The sequence below is a fragment of the Panthera uncia genome (assembly GCF_023721935.1).
Source record: "Panthera uncia isolate 11264 chromosome E2 unlocalized genomic scaffold, Puncia_PCG_1.0 HiC_scaffold_19, whole genome shotgun sequence".
Classification (NCBI taxonomy): Eukaryota; Metazoa; Chordata; class Mammalia; order Carnivora; family Felidae; genus Panthera; species Panthera uncia.
In genome coordinates this window covers 32,084,045-32,107,883 of record NW_026057588.1, presented here as the reverse complement: position 1 = coordinate 32,107,883, position 23,839 = coordinate 32,084,045, and the positions used below count along the sequence as shown (strand labels likewise).

Genomic DNA, 23,839 nt, shown 5'->3' with positions numbered 1-23,839 from the left:
ATAACTCCCTAACATGCAGTCCAGATTTCCCCAATCATCCCCAAAAGCTATGTAAAACTTTTTCTAGCTAGGAAACAAGATTCACCACACCTGGCTCTTTAACTCATTTTGTTCCAGTCCAACTTTTTTTTTTTTTTTTTTTTTGAAATAACATTGATCTTTTGAAGAGATTGATCAGGACTTTTACCTTGTAGACTGTCCCACATTATGATTTTGTCTGTTTCCTTCTAGTGTTATTTTTGTTTCTTTCCCTCTGAATTTCCTGTAAATTGGAAGTTAAAACTTGATTAGATTCAGGATCAGCATTTTAAAATACTTTGTACTGAAGTATCACGCACATGCTCCAAAGGGCATAGACTCTAAGTGTCAAAGTGAGTTTTCACGAACTGAACATGCTCAGGTCAGGAACATTACAAACTTCCCAGAAGCCCCCCATGGTGCTCCCTCACATTCACTAACCCTTACACCCCAAGAGCAGTGATTATTCTAATACCATCAATTAATTTTTCTGGGTCCCCCCTCCCCCCCATATAAACGGAATCAGGCAGCATGTACTTTTTTGTATCTGGAAATCTTTTGATATTGTATATGAGGAATCTCCATGTGGCTTACAGTTCATGCATTTTCACTGAGCCTAAGTAGAGTTTCTCAACCTTACCATTACTGATATTTTAGGCTAGATCCTTTTTTGTAGCAGGGAGCTGTCCTGTGCATTGTAGAATGTTTAACAGTATGCCTGGGCTCTACACACTAGAAGCCAGGAGCATTCCCATACAGTTATGACAAAAATCTCTCAAGACCACAATATATGTCTCCATTCTACTCTTGATGTGCATTTGGGTTCTTTCCAGCTTGGTACTAATAATAGTGCTGCCATGAATGTTCTAGTACATGCCTTTTAGTGGATGTATATGTGCATCTTGGTTGAGTTGTTCATCATTCTTGTTCATTGGATGAGCGGGTAAATAGACGGATGGGGGAGCGTGGATGGATGGGTGGATGGGTGGATGGAGTGGAACCTAGGAGCAGAATTGTTGGGCCAAAGCTTAGTCCTAGATACCTCCAGTTTTCCAAAGTGGTTGTACAGATTGACCCTTCCACTGGGAAAGCTACGGGAGAGTTCCATTTGCTTCTTATCCTCCTGACATGTATTCATGGCATATATACTGGTGGGTTTGTGGTGGCATTTCATATCCCTGATGACTAATGAATTTGACACTTTCATGTGTTTCTTGGCCACTTTTTAAGCTAACATTGAGTGCTTTCTAAGTGCCGTTTCCAGCCCTCTGATTTACAAGTGTTATGGAAGACAACAACGCCATCCCATTTCACAGATGGCTAAATAGTAGTTGGTAAGAAGAGGAGCTGGGGGCTGTTCCTGGCAGTCTAATATGGAGCCCCCAGGTCCTGGAGCATGCACCTTGGCTTTGCCATTCCCACATTGTGAGCTGGGCCACCCTAGCCACATTGAGATCTAACCAGTTGTTTGAAGGTGGCTGTGGGACCATCTGCAGAGGTGCTGCAAAGACTCAACATTCCAATGGGAAGACGGACAGGAAGCAAATAAGGAAGGTGGCCAAGGTGAGTGGGCAGGGGGTGGCCCCTAGGCTATAAAGACTAAACATGAGGTGCAAGCAGCAAATTCAAAGTGTGTTTATTTACGGGAAGGTCATGAGAAGCAGGAACAGAAAGGGCCACAGGGAGGCGGTGTGGCAGTGAGGTCGCCCAAGTGGACTGTCATTTTCCGGGTGTGGGGGGCACAGGGGCCAGGCTGTGGGGGAGGTTTCTTGCCCTCGCAGCTTTGGCCAAGGCCCCATGGCAGGCATCAAACAAAGACTTTCATGAACTCCACCAGGCGTGGGTCCTTGTAGAGCTTTTCCTCCAGAGCCAAGTACTTCAGCGGGGCCAGCTCCTTGTGCCTGAAATCAGAGGCAGGAACAGGAGGTGGTGAGGGTTCACAACGCTCTGCTCCAGCCTCCTAAGGGTCCTGTCCGGCTCCCCTGTCCCTCACCGGTTGAGCCGCTGCTCCAGGATGCGGATGCGGAACATGGCCTGAGAGCAGTAACTCAGATACAAGTCCTCGTCCTCGACCGTCAGGGTCACCTGGTTCTCCTGGTACCACTGCTGCTTCTTCTGCAGCTCCTGGGTCTCCTGCGGGCATGGGGAGCAGAGAGCAGAGGAGTCAATGAGGGCCGGCCTTGCTACCACCATCCACAGAAGCCAGAGCGGCAGAGGCAGGGGTCACACAATGTCTTGCGTGGGAGCCAGTGGGGGGTCACATTTAGAGAGGTGTCGTGTTCATGAGGAGCAGGCCTCAAGACTGAGAGCCTGGTGAACAAGTTTCCAATATTTTCAGAGCTTCCAATTCCTTGTCTGCAGAATGAAGGGCACTGTATACCCTTGCACACACCAGAGAGCATTGTGTGCAGGTTAAAGGAGATAATGCATGGAAACTACATGGCACGTAGCTGAATATGAAATGCAGCGAGGACTAGGGGTTGTTATAATGTACCACCCCTCCATCCACCCCCTACCCCTCCACCCCTCCACCCCTCCCTCCCCGCTTCCACCCAGCAAACAACGAGGAAGGACAACTCGGTCTTCTGGAAAATTCCAAGCACTGATTGACTCATTCCCCCTCACTGCTCCCTCAAAAGTGTGGCGATGGCGAGCAGACAGCCCTGGGTCCATTTTCTGGACGAGGATGCCGAGGTTCCCTCCCCTGCCCAGGCCCTGGCCGCACCTTCTCGAACCGGGCCTGGATGAGGTTGGCCTTGTCGATGAGCCGCTGCTTAAAGTCACTGAGGCACTCGTCCTTGACACGCATGGCCTGCCAACGTGTCATCTTCTCACTCAGCGGGAGCTGTGCCAGGAAGGGGGCCAGATAGTCCAGCTGGGCCTCCACCTGCCGCAGGTGTTCCTCGTGCATCACACGCTCCTGTGGGGTGGGGGGGAGGGTCAGCTGGACGAGCAGGAGCCGCAGAGACCTCCCAACCAGCTCTGCATCAACATGTGACAACACAAAACTAGGCCTTAAATCCAGATCCCAGGGCCCGGTGCCGCTGGGACGGAGCCCGCGGAGGGGCTCTTCGTGCCGGCCCTCGTAGCAGTGGTCACAGTCAGTAACAGCCAACTCTGCATACCTGAATTCACATCTCTCTGCCTGAGCCCCGGCAAATAACCAACGCTCAGCCGATGCTTGTTCAATAAATGGTAATAAATGGTGATCATAGTAACGGTAAATCAAAAACTGCCAATAACTCCCTTCTTTCTCTCTCTCACCCCCGGTCTTCTAGCCTGTATCGGCTGAGAACCAGTGAGTGGTCTAATGCCCTGTCCTGCCTCGACAACCCCAAACTATTTTCAGAAATCTCCACACTTGGTGGGTGAAGGAGATTTAGAAGCTGGCCTCGAAAACCCAGCTGGGCCTTGCAACCGGAGGGTATCACCCGAAAGTCCTGTGCAGCAGGTGCCCGAGAACTCAGGCCTGTGGCCAGAGTGGGCTCCCTGGGGCTACCGGCCCAGGTCCTGACCTTGAGGGGAGCCCTGGGTGGAGGTGGGTACATGATTTCCATTATTTTCCCATGCGGCAGAGGCCTTGGCTTGGCCACAGCCCCTGGAGGTAGGGGGAGACCTTCTGGATCCTGAGCACCCTTTGGTGTTCATCACAGAAACGGTCAGCTCAACAGCAAGGAGGACCACAATGGTGTCAATAGCTTTGTCCCCCATAAGGAGCTCCCTGGCAGAGTCCCTGATTGTCCTCACTGTCCCGGAGGCCTGGGGGGCAGCGGTGTCCAGGAAAAGCCAGGGCCTGGGCCAGGACATGAGGCTCACCATGGCCTCCCGATACTCTTTGCTCTTCTCGTTGCGCTTGGTGTCATAGATGGAGATGGTCAGCCTGTGCTCCTCCTCCTCCTCCTCTCGAAGCTTCAGGATCTCCAGCACCTAAATTGGAAAGCGGGGGATGGCATGGATAAGACACCCTCTACCCTTGCCTCCTCCCACCCACCCACCCACCCTCGCCACGGGACCACCTCCAGCTCCGACTCCCAGGCCTGATGTCTGGACAACTTCTCCTCATTCTTCAGCTTCATCATGGCCTCATACTGGTAGAGAAGCTTCTTGGTGTGCTCCATGGGTTCCACCTGGGACAACCACAACCACAGTGACAAGGAGAAGCAGCAATGGCTAGGGTCACGGGCAGACTCTGGAGCCAGACTGCTTGGGTTCAAATCTTCTCTTGCCGTTTTCTAGCTGTGTGACAACAAGCAACTTGCTTGACCTCTCTGGGCCTCAGCTTCTTCATCTATGAAAGTATAGATTATAAAAAGAAGGTGAACTGGAAGCTCAGAGGGACTAAGGAATGCGCCAGAAGAGTGAGGAAAGTCAGCTCCTCAGAGGTGGTAGGACCTTCTCCTACTCCAGTGTTGGTCCGGGATGTGGGGTCAGCTTGGTCTAGGACTGGGGGGAGGACGAGTAAGGACAGTAGCCTGCTGGGTTGCCTTTCTTGATGGAAAAAGGGCAGATTTTCAGAGGAGCTGCCAAGATGACGGTCCCCAGATGGGAGCTCTTGATTTTCCCAAGGGGCAGAGATGAATTTCCAGGCTGGGAACCATGAGTTTCCATCCCAGTTTCCCCAAGTCGTTGGGATGGCACAGAGGGCCCCAGGAACTTCTCCTCACCCACCCGGCCCACCCGGGCCAGCCACGGCGCCCAGACCCACCTCAAAGCTGATACACATGTCAGGCGTCATGACGATCTTGTTGCCCTTGTGGTCCACCTCGGAGCGCCGCAGGAACTCGCGCTTGGAGGCCGTGATGTGGTCGTCACGGCAGTGGTAGCGCAGCTGGATGCGCTCCTCCGAGATCAGAAACACGCGTTCCGCCACATCCTCATCCGCAGGCTGCTCGGGGTTGCGGGCAAACCGCTCTGTGATTTTCTGGGAGGCCAGATCATGATAGGACGGGAGGTGGGGAAGGGGCTCTCTGTGCACACCCCTGAGGGTGGAAGTAAAGGACAATCGGACACTGGGCTTTGGGGGCTTTTGGGACTTTATACGGAGCAGTCCTTCCCAGCCAGACAGTGGCTCTCTGGCTCCGTGGGTTCTCAGCACCCGGCCACCTCAGCCCTGTATGGTGCGGCGTTTCTTCTCTAGCTCTCTCCGCAAGATTCTATTTGCTCACCTCCAGAGATGGGGAGCTCACCACCTCTCCAAGCACCCTGCTTTATCATTAAACATCCCTTACTTCCAGGAAGAGCCTCTTTGGTATACAGCCGTTAAACACAGTTGCCAAATAATTTGTAATGATGTAGAGGAAAAAGCGCACAATTTAATGTTAAGTCAGTGATGCACGGACTCTACCTTCCCTCGCGCACACACACCACACACACACCTCAGTTAGACTTAGACTCTCAAAACCAAACCTATTAACACATGGCAATATCTGAGAGATACCATCCCGAAATATTTTTACTTTTCTTGTTATATTTTTCCATATTTTCTAAATGTTTGGTCACGTGTGTGCACTTTTTATAATAGTAAGTAACACATCCATGGCCCAGTGGCTGAAGGCACAGCCTGGCATCTGACAGCCTCAGGGTCGTAAAACAGGAGAGGGCACTTGGGAAAGATGTGGCTCCAGAGTCAGAGCTGTCCCCATCCCAGGGTCACCTCAGCCTGCCAGAGAGAGTGGGCACCCTATCCCCAGGCCCAGTGAGTGCTCACCACAATCGGCCGGGGGTTTGACTCTGCACTGTTCAGAGACAACTTCTTGACCCTGTCCCCGAAACTGACATGGCGATAGGAGAGGAAGTCAGACCGTCCTCGGTAATACTCCGTCATTGTCTTCGATGTCTCCTCCCGCTTTACCAGGCCGTCCACACGGGCTCTGTCGTAAAACTCCATGATGCGGTCCGTTTCAGGTTGCATAGACTTGTACGAGTGCACTGTAGTGGGAGACGGGGTCCGGGAGGTCAGCAGGGTGAGACCAGGGGCTCTGGCCACTGGCTTGAGAACCCAACCCCAGACCCCAGGGACAAGGCGTGCCCGTGAATGCTCATGGATGACCACGAGTTCTGTAACCAACCCCCTACTGCTGAGTATTTAGGTTGCCTCTGTCCTTTTGGTTATTATAAATGACACCATGTTGAACATCTGCATCATGCATTTTTCATTCTTGCCCATTATTTGCTCAGGACAAATACCAGCAGTAGCACTGCTGGTCAAAAAGCATACATAGTTGAGGGGCACCTGGGTGGCTCAGTCAGTTGAGCGTCCTACTTCGGCTCAGGTCTGTGATCTTGGTGCTCGTGGGTTCGAGCCCCACGTCGGGCTCTGTGCTGACAGCTCTGAGCCTGGAGCCCGCTTCGGATTCTGTGTCTCCCTCTCTCTCTCCCTCTCCCCTGCTCATGCTCTGTCTCTCTCTCTCTCCCTCAAAAATAAATTAAAAAAACATTTAAAAAATTTGTTTAGAAAGCATCGTTGGAAGCTACTATTGATTATTTTGCCCAACTGCTTTCCAGGGACATTGCACCAGTTTTCTGTCCTACCAACAGTGACAGGGGGCAAGTGTGTTTGCTCACACCCAGTAGGACGATTTTCTTCATCTTTGCCAACATGAGGCTCGTAAGATGGTCCCTTATGGATTTCCTTCCTTCCTTTCTTCCTTTTCTTTCTTTTCACTTCAACTACCAAGTGAGATTGATAATTTTTTTAAGATGTATATTGACACTGTGTTTTTCTTTTGTGAGTCTTGGGTTAGGGCTGTTGATTCTCTGCCAACACATGTCCTTCCCTCACTTCCCAGACTCTGGGGCTCATGGCCACATCTCCGCCCCCTGCTGCATCGTCCTTGCGGAGCACATTCATTGGTTTTACTGCTCAGCATTCTGACCCCTTGGAAATGTGACCCCCCAACCTCCCCCAACTGTGTGCCTAGGCCTAGCCACAGAATGGGCCCCGCGGCCCTGGTTTTGACTTTCCCGGAGGGACATTTGTCACATTTCCTTGGATTTTCTGCACTTCCCCTGACCTCCCACACATCTGATTTGCTCAGGGAGGCAGAGGCGAAGTACACTGCTTGCCGCCTAAGAGCCCTGCGGACGCCTGGGTACTGGCTCCTCCCAGCACAGGCCAGCCACATGGAGGCTGCTCCAGGAATGAGAAGCGTCCCCACCCGGGGCTCCCAGCTGGACACTCACCACGCAGAGCCTGGGGGTGGCCTGGCTTGAAGTAGTCGACATTCAGGCCTGTGCTCTTGTCTATGTGTTTCAGCTCCAGCATGTCCTCCCGATTCTGAAACCACTCCTTTATCTCCAAAGTCTTGGTACCTGCGGGGCGCGATGGGTGCTTGGTGCAGCCAGGCCGGCTCCCCTGGCCTCCGTCCACCTGCCCAGCACAGAGGCCGGCAGGGCCCACACTCACACCGAGAGAGTGGCAGCGACGTGCCTGGGGTCACACACCGGGTTGGGGACCCCGGCTCTCCTGCTCCCGCGGGCGGGGCTGCCCCCCTTACACTCCAAGTCCTCGTAGGTGGTGAGGCGGCACACGAGGCCGTTGCTGTTGAGATATGGGGCCCACTTCTCCAGCTTCGCCCTCTTGTACTGGATCACCTTCTTCCCATTTGGGCAGCGGGTCTCGAAAGCTGCAGAAACAGAGCAGGCTGGGGTCGCTCCTCCCCAGATCAGGGCGGTGGGGCGGGGGGACCGGAGGGCCACCCTCCCCGCCCTCCCCAGCCACTCATCTAGTCGCTGTCCCGCTGTGCTGTCTGCTTAACTCCAGGCCCCCAGCCCACTGCAGGGAGATGGAGGAAAGTGGCCACCAGGGTGGCTCTGCCCCAGGGGACTTCTCAGGTTTGAGCTTGGCCGTGGGAGCTGTGACCTACCACACCACTCACCCACTGCCGGGCCTTGGCCTGTGCAGGTCTCCCTGCTGGAAACACTCTCTGCCGGGAGGCTGGGCCGGGTGTTCCTCCCCTGGTTCCCATGAAGCCCCCTCTAGCCCTTCCCACCTATTAGAATAGCCCATGCCCTCGCCGTGGGTCTGGGCACCCCCAGACAGGCACCTCAGCACCCAGTAGATGCTGGCATGGGACACGAGTGTCCCTGCCCTCCTGCTTTCTCTGCCTGCTCCTCCTGGTCCTGACACCTCCACTCCCCTGTGCCACCTGTACTATGCTTGGCCTCCTCCTGGCGGGGAGGGTGCGGGAGGGGAATGACTGCGTCCTGGCCCCCTGTCCTTTATCACCCACCCTGTTTCACCCAGTGCAGCTTGACTGAGCCCCCTCCCACATGCCAGGTGTCAGGCCCTCGGCCACAGAGCTACTGCATGTAGCAGGAAGGAAGGACGAGGGTGCGACAGAAGGCAGAAGGGGTGGAAATGAGGGGCTGGGGCAGCCTCGGCTGGCTCCCCCAGAACGGGTCCTGGGGAGGTGGGTGAACACATACGTGCATATACCTTCTGGGGAGATCTCAATCTGCTCCACCCATGAGGGCGGCATGTCGAAACTCTTATCCTCGTCCTCCTTGCCCTGTTGGGAGAAGGTGGAGGGGGCAGGCTCTGGTCAGGGCTGGGCCTTGGAGCGGCAGTTAGAGGCAGAGCCTCTGTCTTGCCCCCCAGGGCCAAGCCACAGTGGCCATCAGCTCCCCCAGGGGAGCCAGAGGTCACGGACGGTTCTGACCTGGCGTGACCCAAGGTAGAGAGGAAGAGGGGTGGCTCCCTTGACCGCCTGGCTAGGACAGGAATCCCCTGCCCTGCGTGCCCCACCTCCTGTCAGTCAGCACGGGCACCAGGAACAGCTACGCATCCTTCCGTAAGAAAGGGGCTTCTGGAGTCAGGTGGACCCAAGCCCCACCCTCCATCTGACACCAGCTTGGTGTCCTGGGGGAGTAAGTCCCTTAACTGCTCTGAGCCTGTTTCCTAACTGTTAACTGGACCCCGTGGGAGGACTAACTGATAGAATATACAGGGATGCCTGGGTGGCTAAATCGGCGAAGCGTCTGGCTCTTGATTTCGGTTCAGGTCATGATCTCACGGTTCTTGGGATTAAGCCCCAAGTCTGGCTCTGTGCTGACAGCTCAGAGCCTGCTTGGGGTTCTCTCCCTCTCCCTCTGTCTCTGCCCCTCCCCTGCTCATGCTCTCTTTCTCTCTCTCAAAGTAGATAAATAAACATTTACTAAAAAAAGAATGTACATAAACCACTGAGGCACTGCCTAGCTACTGTTTTTTTCCCGCTCTTCAAGCCTTAGTTTCCCCATCTGTAAAATAAGGACTGGTCTACACAAATGGTTCTCAAGCTAGGTAACCACAGAAACGTGGATAAGATTTTCTCAATGTAATACTGTTCTCCCACAAACATGGCTCACACCTCTGCCTCTTGTTCATCTAATCTGTGCTCCTTGGAGGCCAGCAGGGGGCGCCTGTGTCCCAGGATTTAGGGCACACGGAGGCTCTCTGGTCTCCAGAGATGAGGACGATGAGACAAGTTCGTCGTACCTATGGTCTCCTTTTGTCCCTGAGCAGTCCCAAGAGGTAGAACAGAGTCACTGTTCAGAACCCAAATTTGGGAGTCAGACTGTCAGATCCCAGGTTCAAGCCCCAGCTCTGTCACTTACAGGCCATTTACCATTGGGTAAGTTACTTCACCCCTGTGTTAAGTCTTCTTGTCTGTAAAATGGGATGATGATAATCATGAAGGATCATACGAACACCCACCTCACCAGGTGGTTGTAAAGACGTGGACGAGTTAGTTCAGGTTAAGTGCCTCCTGGCACTTAGGGTCATTCGAATGTTACTGGGGTGGGCTGAAATGTGTCCCCCTAATCATGCCCCAAAACCAGTACCTCAGGATGTGGCTACATTTGCAGACAGGATCTTTAAAGAGGTAGTTAAATTAAAACTAGGCCATTAATCCAACGTGACTGGGTCCTTGTGAGACGAGATTAAGACACACACACAGAGGAAAGACCACGCGAGGACCCAGAGAGAAGACAGCCATTTGCAAGTCAAGGAGAGAGGCTTCAGCAGAAGTCAACATGCCCACACCTTGATCTTGGACTTCCAGCCTCCAGAACTGTGAGAAAATTAATTTCTGTTGTTCAAGCCCCCCAGTGTGTGGCACTTTGTCATGGCACCTCTAGCAAACTGATACACTGGTACTATAACTGACCCCACTCCCCCATTTTACACACAGATGGTGAAAATGAAGCTCTCCATGACTGGGAAGTTTGCCCAAGGTGTCGCAGCCAACAGCTAAGGCCTCTGGGCCCCTGACCTCCAGGCACGGGTCCTCACGGGGACCTGCCTGGAAGGCCCCCGGCCAGGATATAGGAGAGGGGATGCTGATGCCGTGGGGAAGGCCCGAGGCCAAGGGGCTGATTAGACAGACAGAGAAAGGCCTGGAAGCATGTGAGGGGGACCGTGGTGGCTATGCAGGAAGGTCTGGAAGTGAGGCCAGGGCTTGTGGGCATGGTCCCATCACCCTACTGCGGGGCACATGCTCTTAACAGAAGCAGGGCAACCACTGACCAAGGCGGGCTGTGTGTGGGGCAGGAGCCATGGATGCAAGTCTCAGCCCTTCCCTACCCCACTGGGTGTCCCGGGCAAGTCAGTGGACCTGCCTGGGCCCGAGTTTGCCCATCTGTAAAATGAGAGCAGGGTCCAGGCCCTTCTGCTTTGAGGGATCTATAACTAGTCTGTCTGGAACATTCCCCACCAATACACATACACATGGTGGGGGACATGGGTCAGGTTGGCCTGAAGCAAGACAGGGCGTGAAGACCCCGTCCCACCGCCCAGCCCCGCGCTGCTGAGACTCACCAGGTTTTCCACATCGTCGTCATCATTCAACCCATCTTCCTCTTCCTCAGTCAAGGACAGGTGAGACTTCTCGGTCCCCAAGAGCAGGTACTCCCATCTCACAGGGTCTCCCAGGTCAAAGACCAAGTCCTGGTGGGGGAAGGATCATCTGAGTGCACCCCACCGCCAGCACACCCCCTCCCGTTCCACGCGGTAGCGGGGAACAGCCGTATCCGGAGTAGAGGAGGGACCTGGGCCAGGGTCTCAGGGGGGCAGAATGTCGGTTCCAGGCCACCTCTCAGAGGCCACGCCCATCCTCCTCATTTCAACAGGGAAACTGAAGCCAGCCCCTCTGTCCAATCTCCCTGAGAAGACAATCCCGCTGTTGGTCTCTGTGAGACTTGGCCACTCTCCGGCCTGGGACGGTCCTGGATATGGGGCTTATCCTGCTGCATCGGCGGGGGAGGGGGTGTCCCAGGTGGTGTTCAGAGCAGATGCAGGCCAGCAAGACTTTACGGACGGGGAAATGGTGGGTTTGAGAAAGGGCCAACGCATGGTTTCTACCCGTGCCAGGGAGAAAGGAACAAGGCACGCACACGCAGAACTGTATAGAAGAGGCAGGCGGGAATCTCTCCTCCATGGGGGGAGGGGGGGGGCGGGCTCTCACCTTTTCAGCCCAGCCTACCTGACCCTGGGTTCACCTGCCAGATAACTCCCAGCAGATGGGGGCACTCAATGTCCCAATCTACCTCCCCAGGATGGCACCCCCTGACCCCAACACCCCCAGAATTAGTGTCCCAGAGGGAGGTCAAAGGCTTAAGAATAGCTTCCCACAAAGGATTTCAACATGACGCTGTCCCAAAGGCAGCTCTGATCTGAGACCACCCTGAGTCCTGGGGGGCTCTTACTCTGCTCTAGCTGGGAGGTGGGGGGAGAGGAACGAGGAACATGGTGGAGGGCAGGGAGGGAGAGAACTGCCCACAGATGTAGTAGTGACTGCGGACAGCCAAGGCTTAGAGGAGAGGAAGCTAACCACACAGATGTTTGTATTTCTTTAAAGTACATCCTCCATCCCATCACCTTGATAACTAGAAGCAGTAGTAAGGTGTTCTGATACTTTAACTTAAAGTTCTGTTTCCACAGAGAAAGCATCCATGAATGGACCACCACCACGTCCATGAGCCTGGGGTGTGTTTGCACCAGCCAGTCGCTGTGTGGGTGCCTCGCGTGGCTCCCCGTTCTCAATGTCATTTCAGGGTCGTCCGAAGGAACAGAGCAGCCGCTCCCACTCTCCCCTGGCAGAAGTGACAGCCAGTGTCATGATCTATTTCTTCATGGCCTCACTTGGTGATGCAGTACAGCCTCTCTGGCTTCGCTTTCCACCAGACCACCCTTCCATCTCCACCTCATCTCATCATCTTGTGCTATCCCTGCCACAGATTTCCTTCTCCTGGCACTGGTGCAGAGCATGCTGGGAGGGGGAGGCTGAAGGACCTTCAGTCCAGTCTGGGAGGGGGCGAAGGAGGACTGTAAGCAGCCTCTAAGGGTCCGTTAGCCTTTAGAGGGCACTGACCACCATGGCAGTTAGGAGCCTGGGCTCTGGGGGAGGGCAGTCTGGGCGCTGCTCTATCTGTGTGGTGGGGTAGAAGCTCTTTCTGTAAAATGAGAGTAACAATAGCTAACATTTGTTGAACAGGCAGGGACTATTCTAAGCATCTACTGCACATCTACCCCACAACGTTGTGAAGTCACTGAGAGCCAAGCCTGGAATCAGGCTGAGAGGCCAGCGTGGTGATGGGAGGGGGGGCTGGGCTGATCCTCACTTCGCTCAAGGCAGAAGTTTCCCCACCTCAGAACATCTGACTTCCACACAGGGTGACTTGCACTGGGGCACAGGTGCATCAATTCTGCCCATCTGCCACAGGGGTGACAGCAGTCCCCTTGGACAGAGTCACCTTGGAATAGGGGGCAAAGGGCCCAGGATCCACCATTGGGAAACTGGTCTGGTTGGAAATGGAGGAATTTGGAAGCAACAAAAGAGCACAGGATGTGGAGCCTGGAGCTTGTGTCTCATTTGATTTGTGTACAGCACAATGAATTTCTAGAAACTGAATGCACTCTGGTTCCCTGCACCCAGATTAAGAAATAGAACATTGCCCACACTCCAGAAAGTCCTTTTGTGTCCAGTTACGACTCTCCCTCTCCCCCAAACGTGTGCATGTATTTTTAACTTACGTAAGTGGCACTGAATTTTATACACACACACACACACACACACACACACACACACACACGTGTGTATACATATCTACACACACATTCATGGGAATTCGTTGGACTATACACTTAGGATGAGTATATTTTCTGCATGAGTATATTTTTCTACACTTTAATACATTGTTTTAAAAAATCACTCATATAGGGGCGCCTGGGTGGCTCAGTCGGTTGAGCGTACGACTTCAGCTCAGGTCAGGATCTCGCAGTTCGTGAGTTCCAGCCCCGCGTCAGGCTCTGTTCTGACAGCTCAGAGCCTGGAGTCTGTTTCAGATTCTGTGTTTCCCTCTCTCTGCCCCTCCCCCACTCACACTCTGTCTCTATCTCTCAAAAATGAATAAACGTTAAAAAATCACTCATATAAACTAACAATCCACTTTTTATAAGGATACACAAATCAAAAGAGAGACAATAATCATATTAGAATGGTTATTTATGGACAAAGGAGTGGGCTATGGGGACTCAGCTAATGGGGAAAGTCTGAAGCTCGGTGGTGGCCAGCTCACCCCACAGGTCACTCCCCCAGCACACCCCCCCAACCCCGCCCGACTGTGCCTGTCACATCGCCCCCGCCCCCTGGCCCAGTACCTTGCAGCAGTTCCAACAGTCCTGCATGTTGACCCAGTAGTTCTTATGGTTCCAGAGGCTCTCGATGCCCAGGAAGTGGTCGTCCTGGGTGCTGTAGCTGCGTGCCGTGAATGGGTCGATAAAAAAACTCTCAGGCACCTCACGCTTCCCCGACAACACCAGGACCCAGGAGTGCACACGTAGGCCATGCAGGGGGTCAGTCTTTGCTTTCTCCACATCCTGCACAGGAAAGGTGGGTGACCATGGGCCAATGGGTGGGAAGGGGGGGTGTCAGGGGCCCAAACATCTCCCCAGGGCTGGGGAACCAGCAGGCGAGCCAATTTCTGATCCTGACGGCAGCACTGGCTGACTGCATGACCTTGAGGACATCACCCCCCTTCTGAGCCTGTTTTCTTATCTGTAAAATGGGACGGTCTGAGTTTATCTGTAGTTTACAAACTGGGCCCTTTGGAGTCCCGAAGTATCTGGGATTTACTGGCTTTCTGCGTTGTGATTCTGGGTGAGATATCATCCAAAGGAAGGTGGAGGGGTACTGTGTGGCCTCTTTGTCTTCTTCCCTCTGGAAGAAGGGTGACTGTGTCATGTTCTTCTTTGTATCCCCAGTGCCTTGACCACAGGAGATGCTAGTAGATATTATATGGAAGCGAAGGATGGGAGGGAGGGAGGAAAAGAGTGGGGGGGGGCGGGGAGATGAGAGTGTGGATGCATGGATGCATGGAAGGAGAGCCGGGAGGATGGATGGGAGGATCCAGACCTGGGATGATGGGGAACCAGGGAGGATGGATGAGGAGTATATACAGGTAGGGAAAGAGTCTGGAACAAGGAGGACACCAGAGTCCAGCACAGAAAGGCTGGCTCCAGGCAGCAGAGCTCTCTGACATTAGAAACCCGTGGCAGAAGCTGGCTGACCACCAGTGGGAGCTTCCCACATGGCTGGACTGATGTGGGGGATGGTGAGGCGGGAGGAGGGGATGCAGACCCGGGTGTGCGGATCTGTGTCGGTTTACAGTTGCCAGCGGCCTCTCCCGGAGGACTGAGTGCAGGGGCTGAGGATGCGGACCCACCAGGAGGCGCTCTTCCTCCTCCCTCAGCTGCCTCTCCTCCTCCGCTTTGATCTCCTCCAGCTTCTCTGTCTCCTGCTCTTGCTGGAACCTGCTGGTCAGGTCCCTGGGCGGTTTAATGGCGTACTTCTTAGGTGGTACCTTTTCTTCCTCCTGGACCACCTGTCTCCCAACGAGAGAAGGATCAGTGGCCCTGCATCGCCCACCCCACTGACCAGGAGGTCACAGCTGCTCCTGGAGTCCCCAGGCTTTCTGGCCCTAAATGCGAGAGCCTCAGCTCCCATTCCCAGATTTCAGGCTCTTCTGTAGAATGGGACGGGAATTAGAACCTTCTCCCGGGCTTGTTCTGAGACCTAAAGACAGGAAAACGCCCACGGGAGGTGCCGGGCATGGCAGAGCTCAGGAGATGAGATTTTCGCCCCTTCGCCCCCCACTGCCCTTATTAGCTATGATCTGGATCTGACCCAGAAAGCGGGAGAATTGTCAGGAGTCGGACTTCCCAGACTCTGGCATTGGAGGGTGTTTCGTGTTGACCTAAAGACTCTTCTGGGCTAGGAAGGAGAAGAAAGCCTGTGTGCATGCACGCACGCGTGTACAAATGTGTGCCAGGTGGTCAGCACAGTGTAGAGGGAAGAACACCGCAGAGGCTGCGGAGGGGGCCTGCCACAGTGAAGAGGGAAAATGGCCAGTCTCCGCAGCTGCCCATCAGCCAGGTGGGGCCTCAGCCCCTGTCTCCGTTCACCAGCCGTGTGGCTTTGGCCATGTTAGTCCATCTCTCTGTTCATCTCTACATACTTTGTCTGTGAAATAGGAGAGATAACACCCACCACACAGCGCTGTTGTGAGGGGAAGCCACATCAACAGACGTGAAAGCGGTTTGTAAACCCGAAAGTTCTTGGGGCGCCTGGGTGGCTCAGTCGGTTAAGCGTCCGACTTCGGCTCAGGTCACGATCTCGCGGTCCGTGAGTTCGAGCCCCACGTCAGGCTCTGTGCTGACCGCTCAGAGCCTGGAGCCTGTCTCCGATTCTGTGTCTCCCTCTCTCTCTGCCCCTCCCCCGTTCATGCTCTGTCTCCCTCTGTCTCAAAAATAAATAAACGTTAAAAAAAAAAAATTAAACCCGAAAGTTCTCTGCATCTAGTAGCTATTCTATCACTTTAATTATTAACATTTTGGCTGGGGTAAGAGGCCGGAGTGTGGGCTCCCAGGCCTGCGGAAGCCAAGCGGAAGGCAAGGCGGCCTTCGCTCCATCTTCCGGGGGGAGGTGGACCTGCGAGAGCAAGACTCTCACCCGGTGCCTCCCTCCAGCAGAGCACCAGCCCCAGGGCCCCCGGGAGCTCGCTCAGGTGTGACACAGGTGCACATGCATAGTGCTGGAGGCCCCAGGCCCCCCATGCCCTGTCCTGAGCTGCAGACACCCACGGGGGCTTGATCACAGAGCCCTGGAGTCAATCCAGTTCCCCAATAGCATTTTCTGTCTGTAACGTGGCTATTTCCCAAAATGCAGAGATGCTTTTGGAATCCTAAAATTAAATTCATTTCAGAGCGTCTCTTGTGTTCACAGCAGCCTCTGGCCAGTTGGGAGCTGTCATGTCAACAGATACGAAAACACACCCACCACCTGCTGGAGAGTTGGTGACAATTTTTTTGCTGTTAAAAAGGGGTCTTTTGAATTGGGAGGAAATAGTGGGGCGGAGGGGGGGTGGGGAGGAGAGCGAACTAAATGCCCACTTGTCTGTTTTTTTCCTTACATGAAAACGGCTAGGGGGATTTTTATCAAACACGGAGGATAAATCTGGGAGAGACTGACTTTAGAAGCCGGTGGAAGCCGGCGGCAGTCACAGAATTCACCTGGTGGGGAACAGCCGCTTGGAAGTGAGTTAGGACAAGGGAAGGAGGACAGCGATTCGGGGAGCCGGGCTGTGTGTGCTGAGACACCGGGACAGACACACCAGGACAGACACACCGGCAGCGTGAATGAAGTCCGGGGCAGCGGGGGGCTGCTTGTGGGGCCGGGAAGGGGCAGGAAGGGAGGGGACGCGCTGCGTCACCAATGGCACGCCTTGCGGGATGCCCGGGGCAGCACGCTCCCCCGTACCTCCTGGTGCTTCACGGTGAGCGGGCACACGTCCCGCGTCAGGTCCATTTGACACATGTCCTGTGAGCCGTAGCCGTTGACACAGTAGGCGTCGTAGCCAGCGCCGAGGAGCATGGAGCAGAGCAGCGTGCTGAAGTCGAAGCAGTTCCCCTCCTGGTACTTGAGCACGGTGGTCGGGGAGTACAGGTGGGAGGGCTGGCCGCAGAGGGCTAGTCAGCGCAGCCGCCCCATTGCACCCCTACCTGTCCTCCCACCCGCCAGCAGCCTGATGTTAGGGCCAATGCGCATGCGGGACCCCTCCCCACCCCAGGCTCCTCCCCTTTGTCAGGCCGAAGAGCCTACTGAGAATGGGATGGAAACCTCGACCATGTGTAGAAACTGCAATCCACATTTGCCTATAATTTTAAGTGGCTGTGGACTTCCTGATAGGAAAGACCATCTGGACTAGTTAGAAGCTTCTGGTCTAATGCTCTCTGATTGGTCGTTTTACGGTTTTATCCAAAGTTGTCCTCACTTCTTCTGATCGAAGGATCTTGCCTTTCTCCCCTCTCCCTGTGCATCTATCCCTCTCTCCCTGTCTCCCTCCATGATCAGTGGGAAACACACTGAGCTAGACAGAAGCCCAAAGATGAGGCTGGGGGTCACAACCAGCAAGGCCCTCCCCTCTCTCCTTTTCTCACCTCTTCAAGTCGTGAGAGGAAGACTCTGAAGGCAGAAGGAGGCAAAGGAGGCAAAGAGGTAGGAGCCAGGAGACCAGGCTTGCTGTGTGACCTCAGGCAAGTGGCCCTCCCTCTCTGGGCCCATTTCCCCACCCCACCCTAGAGGGGTCTCTGAGGGGCTCAGACCAGATGCACTACGGCCTGTGGTGTGAGCCTCACTGAGCCTCCTTCGCCATATCCCCGGCTTCCCCTCCTAGGTCCCATGGGCCTAAGGATGCAGCCAGGGGTGGCTTACCGGCTTGAGGGGGTCTGGCAGGGGCACCATGGAGAGAAAGTCTGAGACGAACTGGGCACAGCTGTCCCAGTTGTAGAGCTCAGGGTAGGGCATCAGTGTGGGTCGGATGGTTGTGCTCACGAACTTCTGCAAGGGGAGAGACCACAGGCCCCCGGAGGGCTTTCTACCTGGGGGTTGGTGGGGGGAGGCCAGCACTCCCAGCAAGCCAGAGCCCTGGGTGGGGAGGCTCTCTAGGCCTCTGCCCCTCCAGCCCAGATGCCAAATAAGCTTGTGCTCTGCTGAGTGCTGCCAGACCAGGCACCACCTCCCGATCCCCCAACAACCCTGTAAGTCAGGCCCAGTGGCAGATGGGGAAACTGAGGCTCTGAGAGGTGAGCTGACTTGTTCAGGTTCACAGTCAGTAGCAGATCTGGCCTGTCTGGCTCTTGACCACCACCCAGTGTGAGGGAGCTAGTGCTACCCCTTTGAGCGGCTGCTGTCACCCCAGGGCCCATGGCCCAGTCCTCCGTGGTCTCCCTGTAGATTCAAGAAGGCCCACCAGCATAGGATGTCACATGGCCCCACCCGTGCAGGCCCGCTGATTGCTCCAGGGGAAATGCACACCTGGGGTTACCAGATCAAGAGAAGCGGGAGCTGGGACCCGTATGGGAATCACTGAGTTTCAAATGCTGGCAGCTAATACCAATGTTAAAAATTACCATGTGGACCAAATAAAACAGTGTGTGGGTCCCTATCAGCCTGTGAGCTGCTGTTTTGCAACCTTTGCATTCATCCTATGCCATTCCACCTAGAGATGGGGGAAACTGAGGCCCAGAGACACTCAGGACGTGCTTGGGTTACAGGGCTGGAGGGAAGGAGGCCAGGGCTTGGGTCCCAGTCTATCTCATCTTATTTCTCTGCCCTTCCCTGGACAGAGCTGGGGTCCGGGGCTGGAGACTGCACCAGGTGTCTAGCTGCCCCGTAGCTGGCGTGGGGTCTCCAGGCCCCCAAAGGCCCCCAGGGGTGATTCACATCGACCCTGCTGAGGTCTGCTGGCATTCGGATTTATGCTATCCCCAGATATAAACTCTGACCCATGAGCTTTGGCCCACCTCCCTCCGCCCTCTGCTCTCCAGCCCTTGCCCTACCCTCCACGACCCGGCCTTACGGGCACTTCGCACTCGTTCAGTGGGTGCAGGAAGAGGGGCACGCGGTCTGGGCACAGGTGGCTGTACTGGCGGGAGAAGCTGTCCGCCACCTGCAGCAAGTGTTCCTCCTTGAGCGTGTTGCTTTGGTAGGAGAGGGGTAGCTTGGAGGTGTCGATAGTGTCCTTGGTAAAGGTCCTGTGCCCGTAAGAGGGGTGGCATTAGTCCGTGTGAGGCTAGGCCTGGCACACAGGGAACCATCAACCCACCTTAGCTGCCGTTGGCTCTATCCTTTCCTCATTTAATCCTCACAGCTGCCTAGAAGCATCATCATCCTGTGCACTTTTAAATAGAAACGGGAACGGAGGCACAGAGAGGTTGAATGACTCACCCAGGGTCACACGGCTAGTGAGGGGCAGAGAGGGGACTTGGACCAGGCCGATTGAAAGCAGAGCCCTCCTTCATATCTGCCTCCATGTCCGGTCCTGCCTCCCAGCCCTAGGGCCACCGTTCTGTCTGGCTCTTCTCTCACCCAGCCCTGGTCTGACCCTCATCAGGGCCGCCAGGCCCGAAACCCCCACCCTGGCACTCACGAGAGCTTCTCCGGGATGGCCATCTCAATGTCTGACAGCTTCTTCTCCAGGTCTCTGAGCATCTCCTGTGTCATGGGGGCTTCCTCCCTCCGCACCTCCATCGGCCTCACCACCTTCTCGCCCCTCTCAGCCCGCACGGACGCCTCCTCCCGCTCAGCCTCCTCCTCCTCCTCCACTTTCTCCTTCAGGACCTCCATCCTGGCACGTCTCTGGCTGCCTAGAGGCGGAATGTCTGTGGGAGGGATAAATGCACTCAGAATGGCCCACTTCAGCCACCAAGACTACCTGTGTCTCTGGGAGGTGGTTTAGAGGGGGGACAAGCAAGCCCCTCTTAAACTTCTATTGGGGAGAGTCTTGCTTGATGCTGGCACACCTGTAACACCTTTCTGACATGTGCAGACCTCTCTTAAAAACAAAGACACAGCAGGCCACAGGTTGAAAGCTATTGTCAAGGCCAGAGTAGGTCCTGGTCCAAACTTACTAATGCTGCTTGCCAACCTTCCCTCCATCCCTCCTTCCCTCCTCCCTCCATTCTTTCTTTCTCTCTCCCTTCCTTCCTTCCTTTTCTTTTTTCTTCCTTCCTTCCTTCCTTCCTTCCTTCCTTTTCTTCTTTCTTTCTTTCTTTCTTTCTTTCTTTCTTCTGAAAGTACCTTCTCTTTATGACAAGCAACACTAATACCATAGGGGTTACAATGGTATTATGAAGTTTCCTATTAAGATATACTTATTAAGTCGGACAAGTGAATTGGAAAATTATTCATAACAGTAAGGTGATATGGAATATAATGAAAGGAGAAAGAAGGAAGGAAAAAAAAGTAACATCACAAAATTCGGAGCTGAGGCACAGAGAAGGCAAGGGCAGGGCACCCGGCCAGGGGGCAGGTGTGTGGGATGTGACATACATAGCCTGTACTCTCCGGGCCAAGCCCTTTGTCAGCCCACAGGATGGAGGTCTTTTGGGGAGCCACATTGAGATGACATTTGTGCTCATGTGCCCTAGGGAAGCCCTTACCCGCAGCCACAAGGCAAAGCCTCACTGTAGTGGACCACTAGTTGCCTCCCCAAAGATCCAGTCCCCTCTTCCGTATATGGCAGAACCCCAATTTCACTGGTGGCAACAATGTGCTTGGTTTGAAATGTTCAGCTCCCGGCCTCACTTGCAGCTGGGGGTGGCCTCAGCGATGTGAACCCGGTTCTGGCCACTGAGATGTGAGTCCAAGTTGTCGGATGGTAAAGTGCAGGGCCCAGCTGGCACGGACTGTTTGCCCTTCTCTTCTTCCTGCATAAAGCAGGAGGTGGGACAGCCAATGCCTGATTGTGAGATGACCACACATGAGGACCAAAGCTGCCTGCTAAGGACAGCAGAGTGGAGAGACAGGGGGATCTGGGGTCCCAAACGGAACCCTGGCGGCCCTGAGTGCCACCTCCAGACTTCCCGTCATGTGAGAAAATCCAGGCTCTGCTTATGGAAGTGGCCATGTAGGGTTCCTGTTACACCAGCCCAGCTGATCCAATGGCCTCCTGCCTCCTGGCTCCAGCTACAGTCTTTGGTATTTGCAGTGCTCTACCTCAAATGTCCCGTTTCTTTATGGCACACAGGGCAAAGGTCCAGAGGGGAGGGAAACCAACCCAATGCCCAGGGTGTGGTGGAGTGGGAACAGGGGAGAAAAGAGCAGGGTCTCCCCAGATTTGGGTGGAGCCAGGATCCAGGGGGGGCAAAAGGGACCAGAGGGTAAAGGCTGGGCCCACCTCCCCACTCCAATCCCCATCTGGAGCCTCAGCTTCTTGGGGAGGCAAACTGACCGCCAGCCTGGCTAAACGGAGAACTTGGCTGTGCCATCAGTTTCTGCTGGGGCCTTGGGCCACTCCCTGCCCGTTTCTAGGCCTCATTTTCCCCTTCTGCAACATGAAAGGAGAGACAGATGTTTTCTGTCCCATGCTGACATTCTGTAGGACTCAGGACCCAGTAATGCACCTGTTACTGGAGGTTAGCCTGCTTGAGGCCCAGGTGGCCGACATCACGGTGGAGGCCTGTGTCTAGCAGGCTCATTCAGGACCCCAGTTCTCTGCAGGCAAACCTCCCACTGTGCCTGCCAGCCCCGCAGCACACCCCAATGCTCAGATCTGTTTGTCTGCCCCTTGGGCGCAGAGAGTATTCCTCCACAGGGAGGACAGTAATAACCATCACTAGGTGCTTACTGTGTACCCGATACCTACTGTGTGCCAGGCACCGTGCTAAGGGCTTCCCAGAGATAATCCCACACATCCTGCAATGAGTCAATGAGATCTCAGAAAATATGTATTGGTCTGTGCCTCAGTTCCTGGCACAGAGGTCCAGAAACGCTTGGAATTTGCTGAGTGATGAGAGCACAGGGAGCATCTTTTGTTCTGACGAGGGGACTCTGGGTGGGCTCTGGATGGGGCTGGTCATCGCGAAGGCCATGCTATGCTTAGAAGCTCAGAATCTTCAGCCCCACGACCCCCCACTTCTCTAAAGAGAGGAGAGCAGTTTGGAAATGAAGTTAATAATTGATGGTGCTAAATGAGGAAGCCTCCATAAAATACCAGCCGGAGGGGGTTTGGAGAGTTGCCAGGTGGGTGAACCTATCCACCCATATGACACCACCACCCCCACAGGGACGGAAGCTCCTGTGCCTAGGTCCCTTCCGGACCTCACCCTATTACCTCTTCATCTAGCTACTCATCTGTATCCTTTTTGGATCCTTCAATAAACTGATGAATGCAAGTAAGTGTTTCCCTGAGTTCTGTGTGCCATTTGAGCAAATTAATCAAACCTGAGGAAGGTGTCATGGGCACCAACCTCCAATTTGTAACCAAGGAAGACAGAAGTTGTGGGTAAACCTAGGGACCTACTACTTGAGATCGGTGTCTGAGGTGGACAGGCCATCTTGTGGGACTTAGCCCTGAATCTGTGGGGTCTGATTCTATCTCCAGGTAGATAGTGTCAGAATTGAGTTACGTTGTAGGACACCCAGCTCACAGAGAATTGCTTGGTGAGTCACACATTTGGTGACCAGAAGTGTCAGGGGTGAAGTGTCCCGTGTGAGTAGTAAAGGAGAAACACAGGAGATAGGACACTGAATTGAGTTTTCCCATTATGGACTCTAAGAAGCAGACAGTGCTATGATACCCACTTTGCAGATGAAAAAATTGTGTCCTAGAGAGGTTAAGTGCAGTGCCTAAGGTCACAGAGCTAGTAAGTAGCAGATCTGGGGTTAGAAGTCATATATTTCTGGCCTTGAAAACCAGGCACTTAAGGGCCTATTGAGATGGGAAAGTTCTAGAAGGGATGAGGCAGGGGGGCGGGGGGGGCGGGGAGTGGGAGAGGTAAGTAAAGATAGAAATGGGGATAAGGCCAAGGTATCTGTAGGCTGCAGAGGGTTACAACTGTGACAGGCACTGAGATGGGCCCTGAGCCCAAGGTCACAGAACACCTTTATCAGAGGTGGAGCTGAGCTAAATACTCCCCAAACCAGACTGCCTCCTCAGCTACAGCCCAGTGTGGGGAGGGCAGTCCCTGCCCAGAGGCCCTCCCCAACCCGCAGGCCATTTTCTGCACCCGTCCCTGGCAGCAGCCTACACACACACACACACACACACACACACACCCCTTCCCCAGAAAGATCAGGGCTGGAAGCCCCCCAAGCAGAAAAAGCCCCCTCCCACCACCACCCTACTTCTTACCCTGCCACCAGCTACCTCAGGTCCTGGGCTCCCTCCTCACCCCTCTGAGAACAGCCCGGACCATCTGTTAGCCCATCTCCATGGTAACAGCTTTCGGAAGCTGAGGACAGGTTCTGGGAGAGGAGGCCTCTGGGAAATGTAGTCTGTCACTGTCCCGGCCTCGGTCCGGAAGACCACCTGCTATAGGTCCCTCAGCAAGCGACAGGCTGGAGCCAGTTCGTGCCAGGTTGCAAGATCTGATTGTTAAAATTACAGAAATGTTTGCAAGCCCGTTGACAAACAGCCACGATTACACATTAAATTAGAAAAACTTGTAAATAAATAGGTTATATTAAAGCAAAGGTAATTAACACTCAAAATTCATCACTTGTTAATTATTTTACTACCTTTCTCTAGCATGTATATTCTTGGAGTTGTTTGCTACTATTGTATCTCTCTAATGGAAATAGGCAATGGTGATCTCCTCTGTATCTCTTCCCAGCTTCTCTTCAGTGATGTCATATCAACAGCTTAAAATTGGCCATGGGGTTACTTACACCACAGAACCAGCCTGCCTAGCTGAGGCCTGGGTTCTAGTCCACCCTGGGCCTCTGACTTAGTGTGTAACTCATGGGACAGGGAAAACTTATCCAGAAGGTTAATGGTCTAT

General features: G+C 54.2%; 1 protein-coding gene across 3 annotated transcripts; it reads right to left on the bottom strand.

The window, feature by feature from the left end:
- Positions 1–1,637: 1,637 nt before the first annotated feature.
- DRC7 (dynein regulatory complex subunit 7) lies at positions 1,638–23,282 on the bottom strand. 3 transcript variants are annotated; one of them, XM_049622339.1, is made up of 18 exons: positions 23,191–23,282; positions 19,486–19,717; positions 18,916–19,090; positions 17,769–17,894; positions 16,815–17,009; positions 14,722–14,880; positions 13,658–13,876; positions 10,817–10,945; positions 8,456–8,528; positions 7,515–7,643; positions 7,201–7,329; positions 5,726–5,946; positions 4,724–4,939; positions 4,035–4,145; positions 3,835–3,945; positions 2,744–2,938; positions 2,012–2,151; positions 1,638–1,919 (listed from the first exon to the last, which is right to left on the bottom strand). In XM_049622339.1, exons 2-18 carry the CDS (start codon positions 19,680–19,682, stop codon positions 1,826–1,828), a joined length of 2,619 nt encoding a protein of 872 aa, XP_049478296.1. In that variant the 5' UTR covers positions 19,683–19,717; positions 23,191–23,282; the 3' UTR covers positions 1,638–1,825. The 3 variants fall into 3 exon arrangements, with proteins under 3 accessions (XP_049478296.1, XP_049478298.1, XP_049478299.1); XM_049622341.1 differs by having other exon boundaries at positions 23,206–23,263; XM_049622342.1 differs by lacking the exons at positions 18,916–19,090; positions 19,486–19,717 and having other exon boundaries at positions 23,191–23,262.
- Between the last annotated feature and the right edge of the window lie 557 nt (positions 23,283–23,839).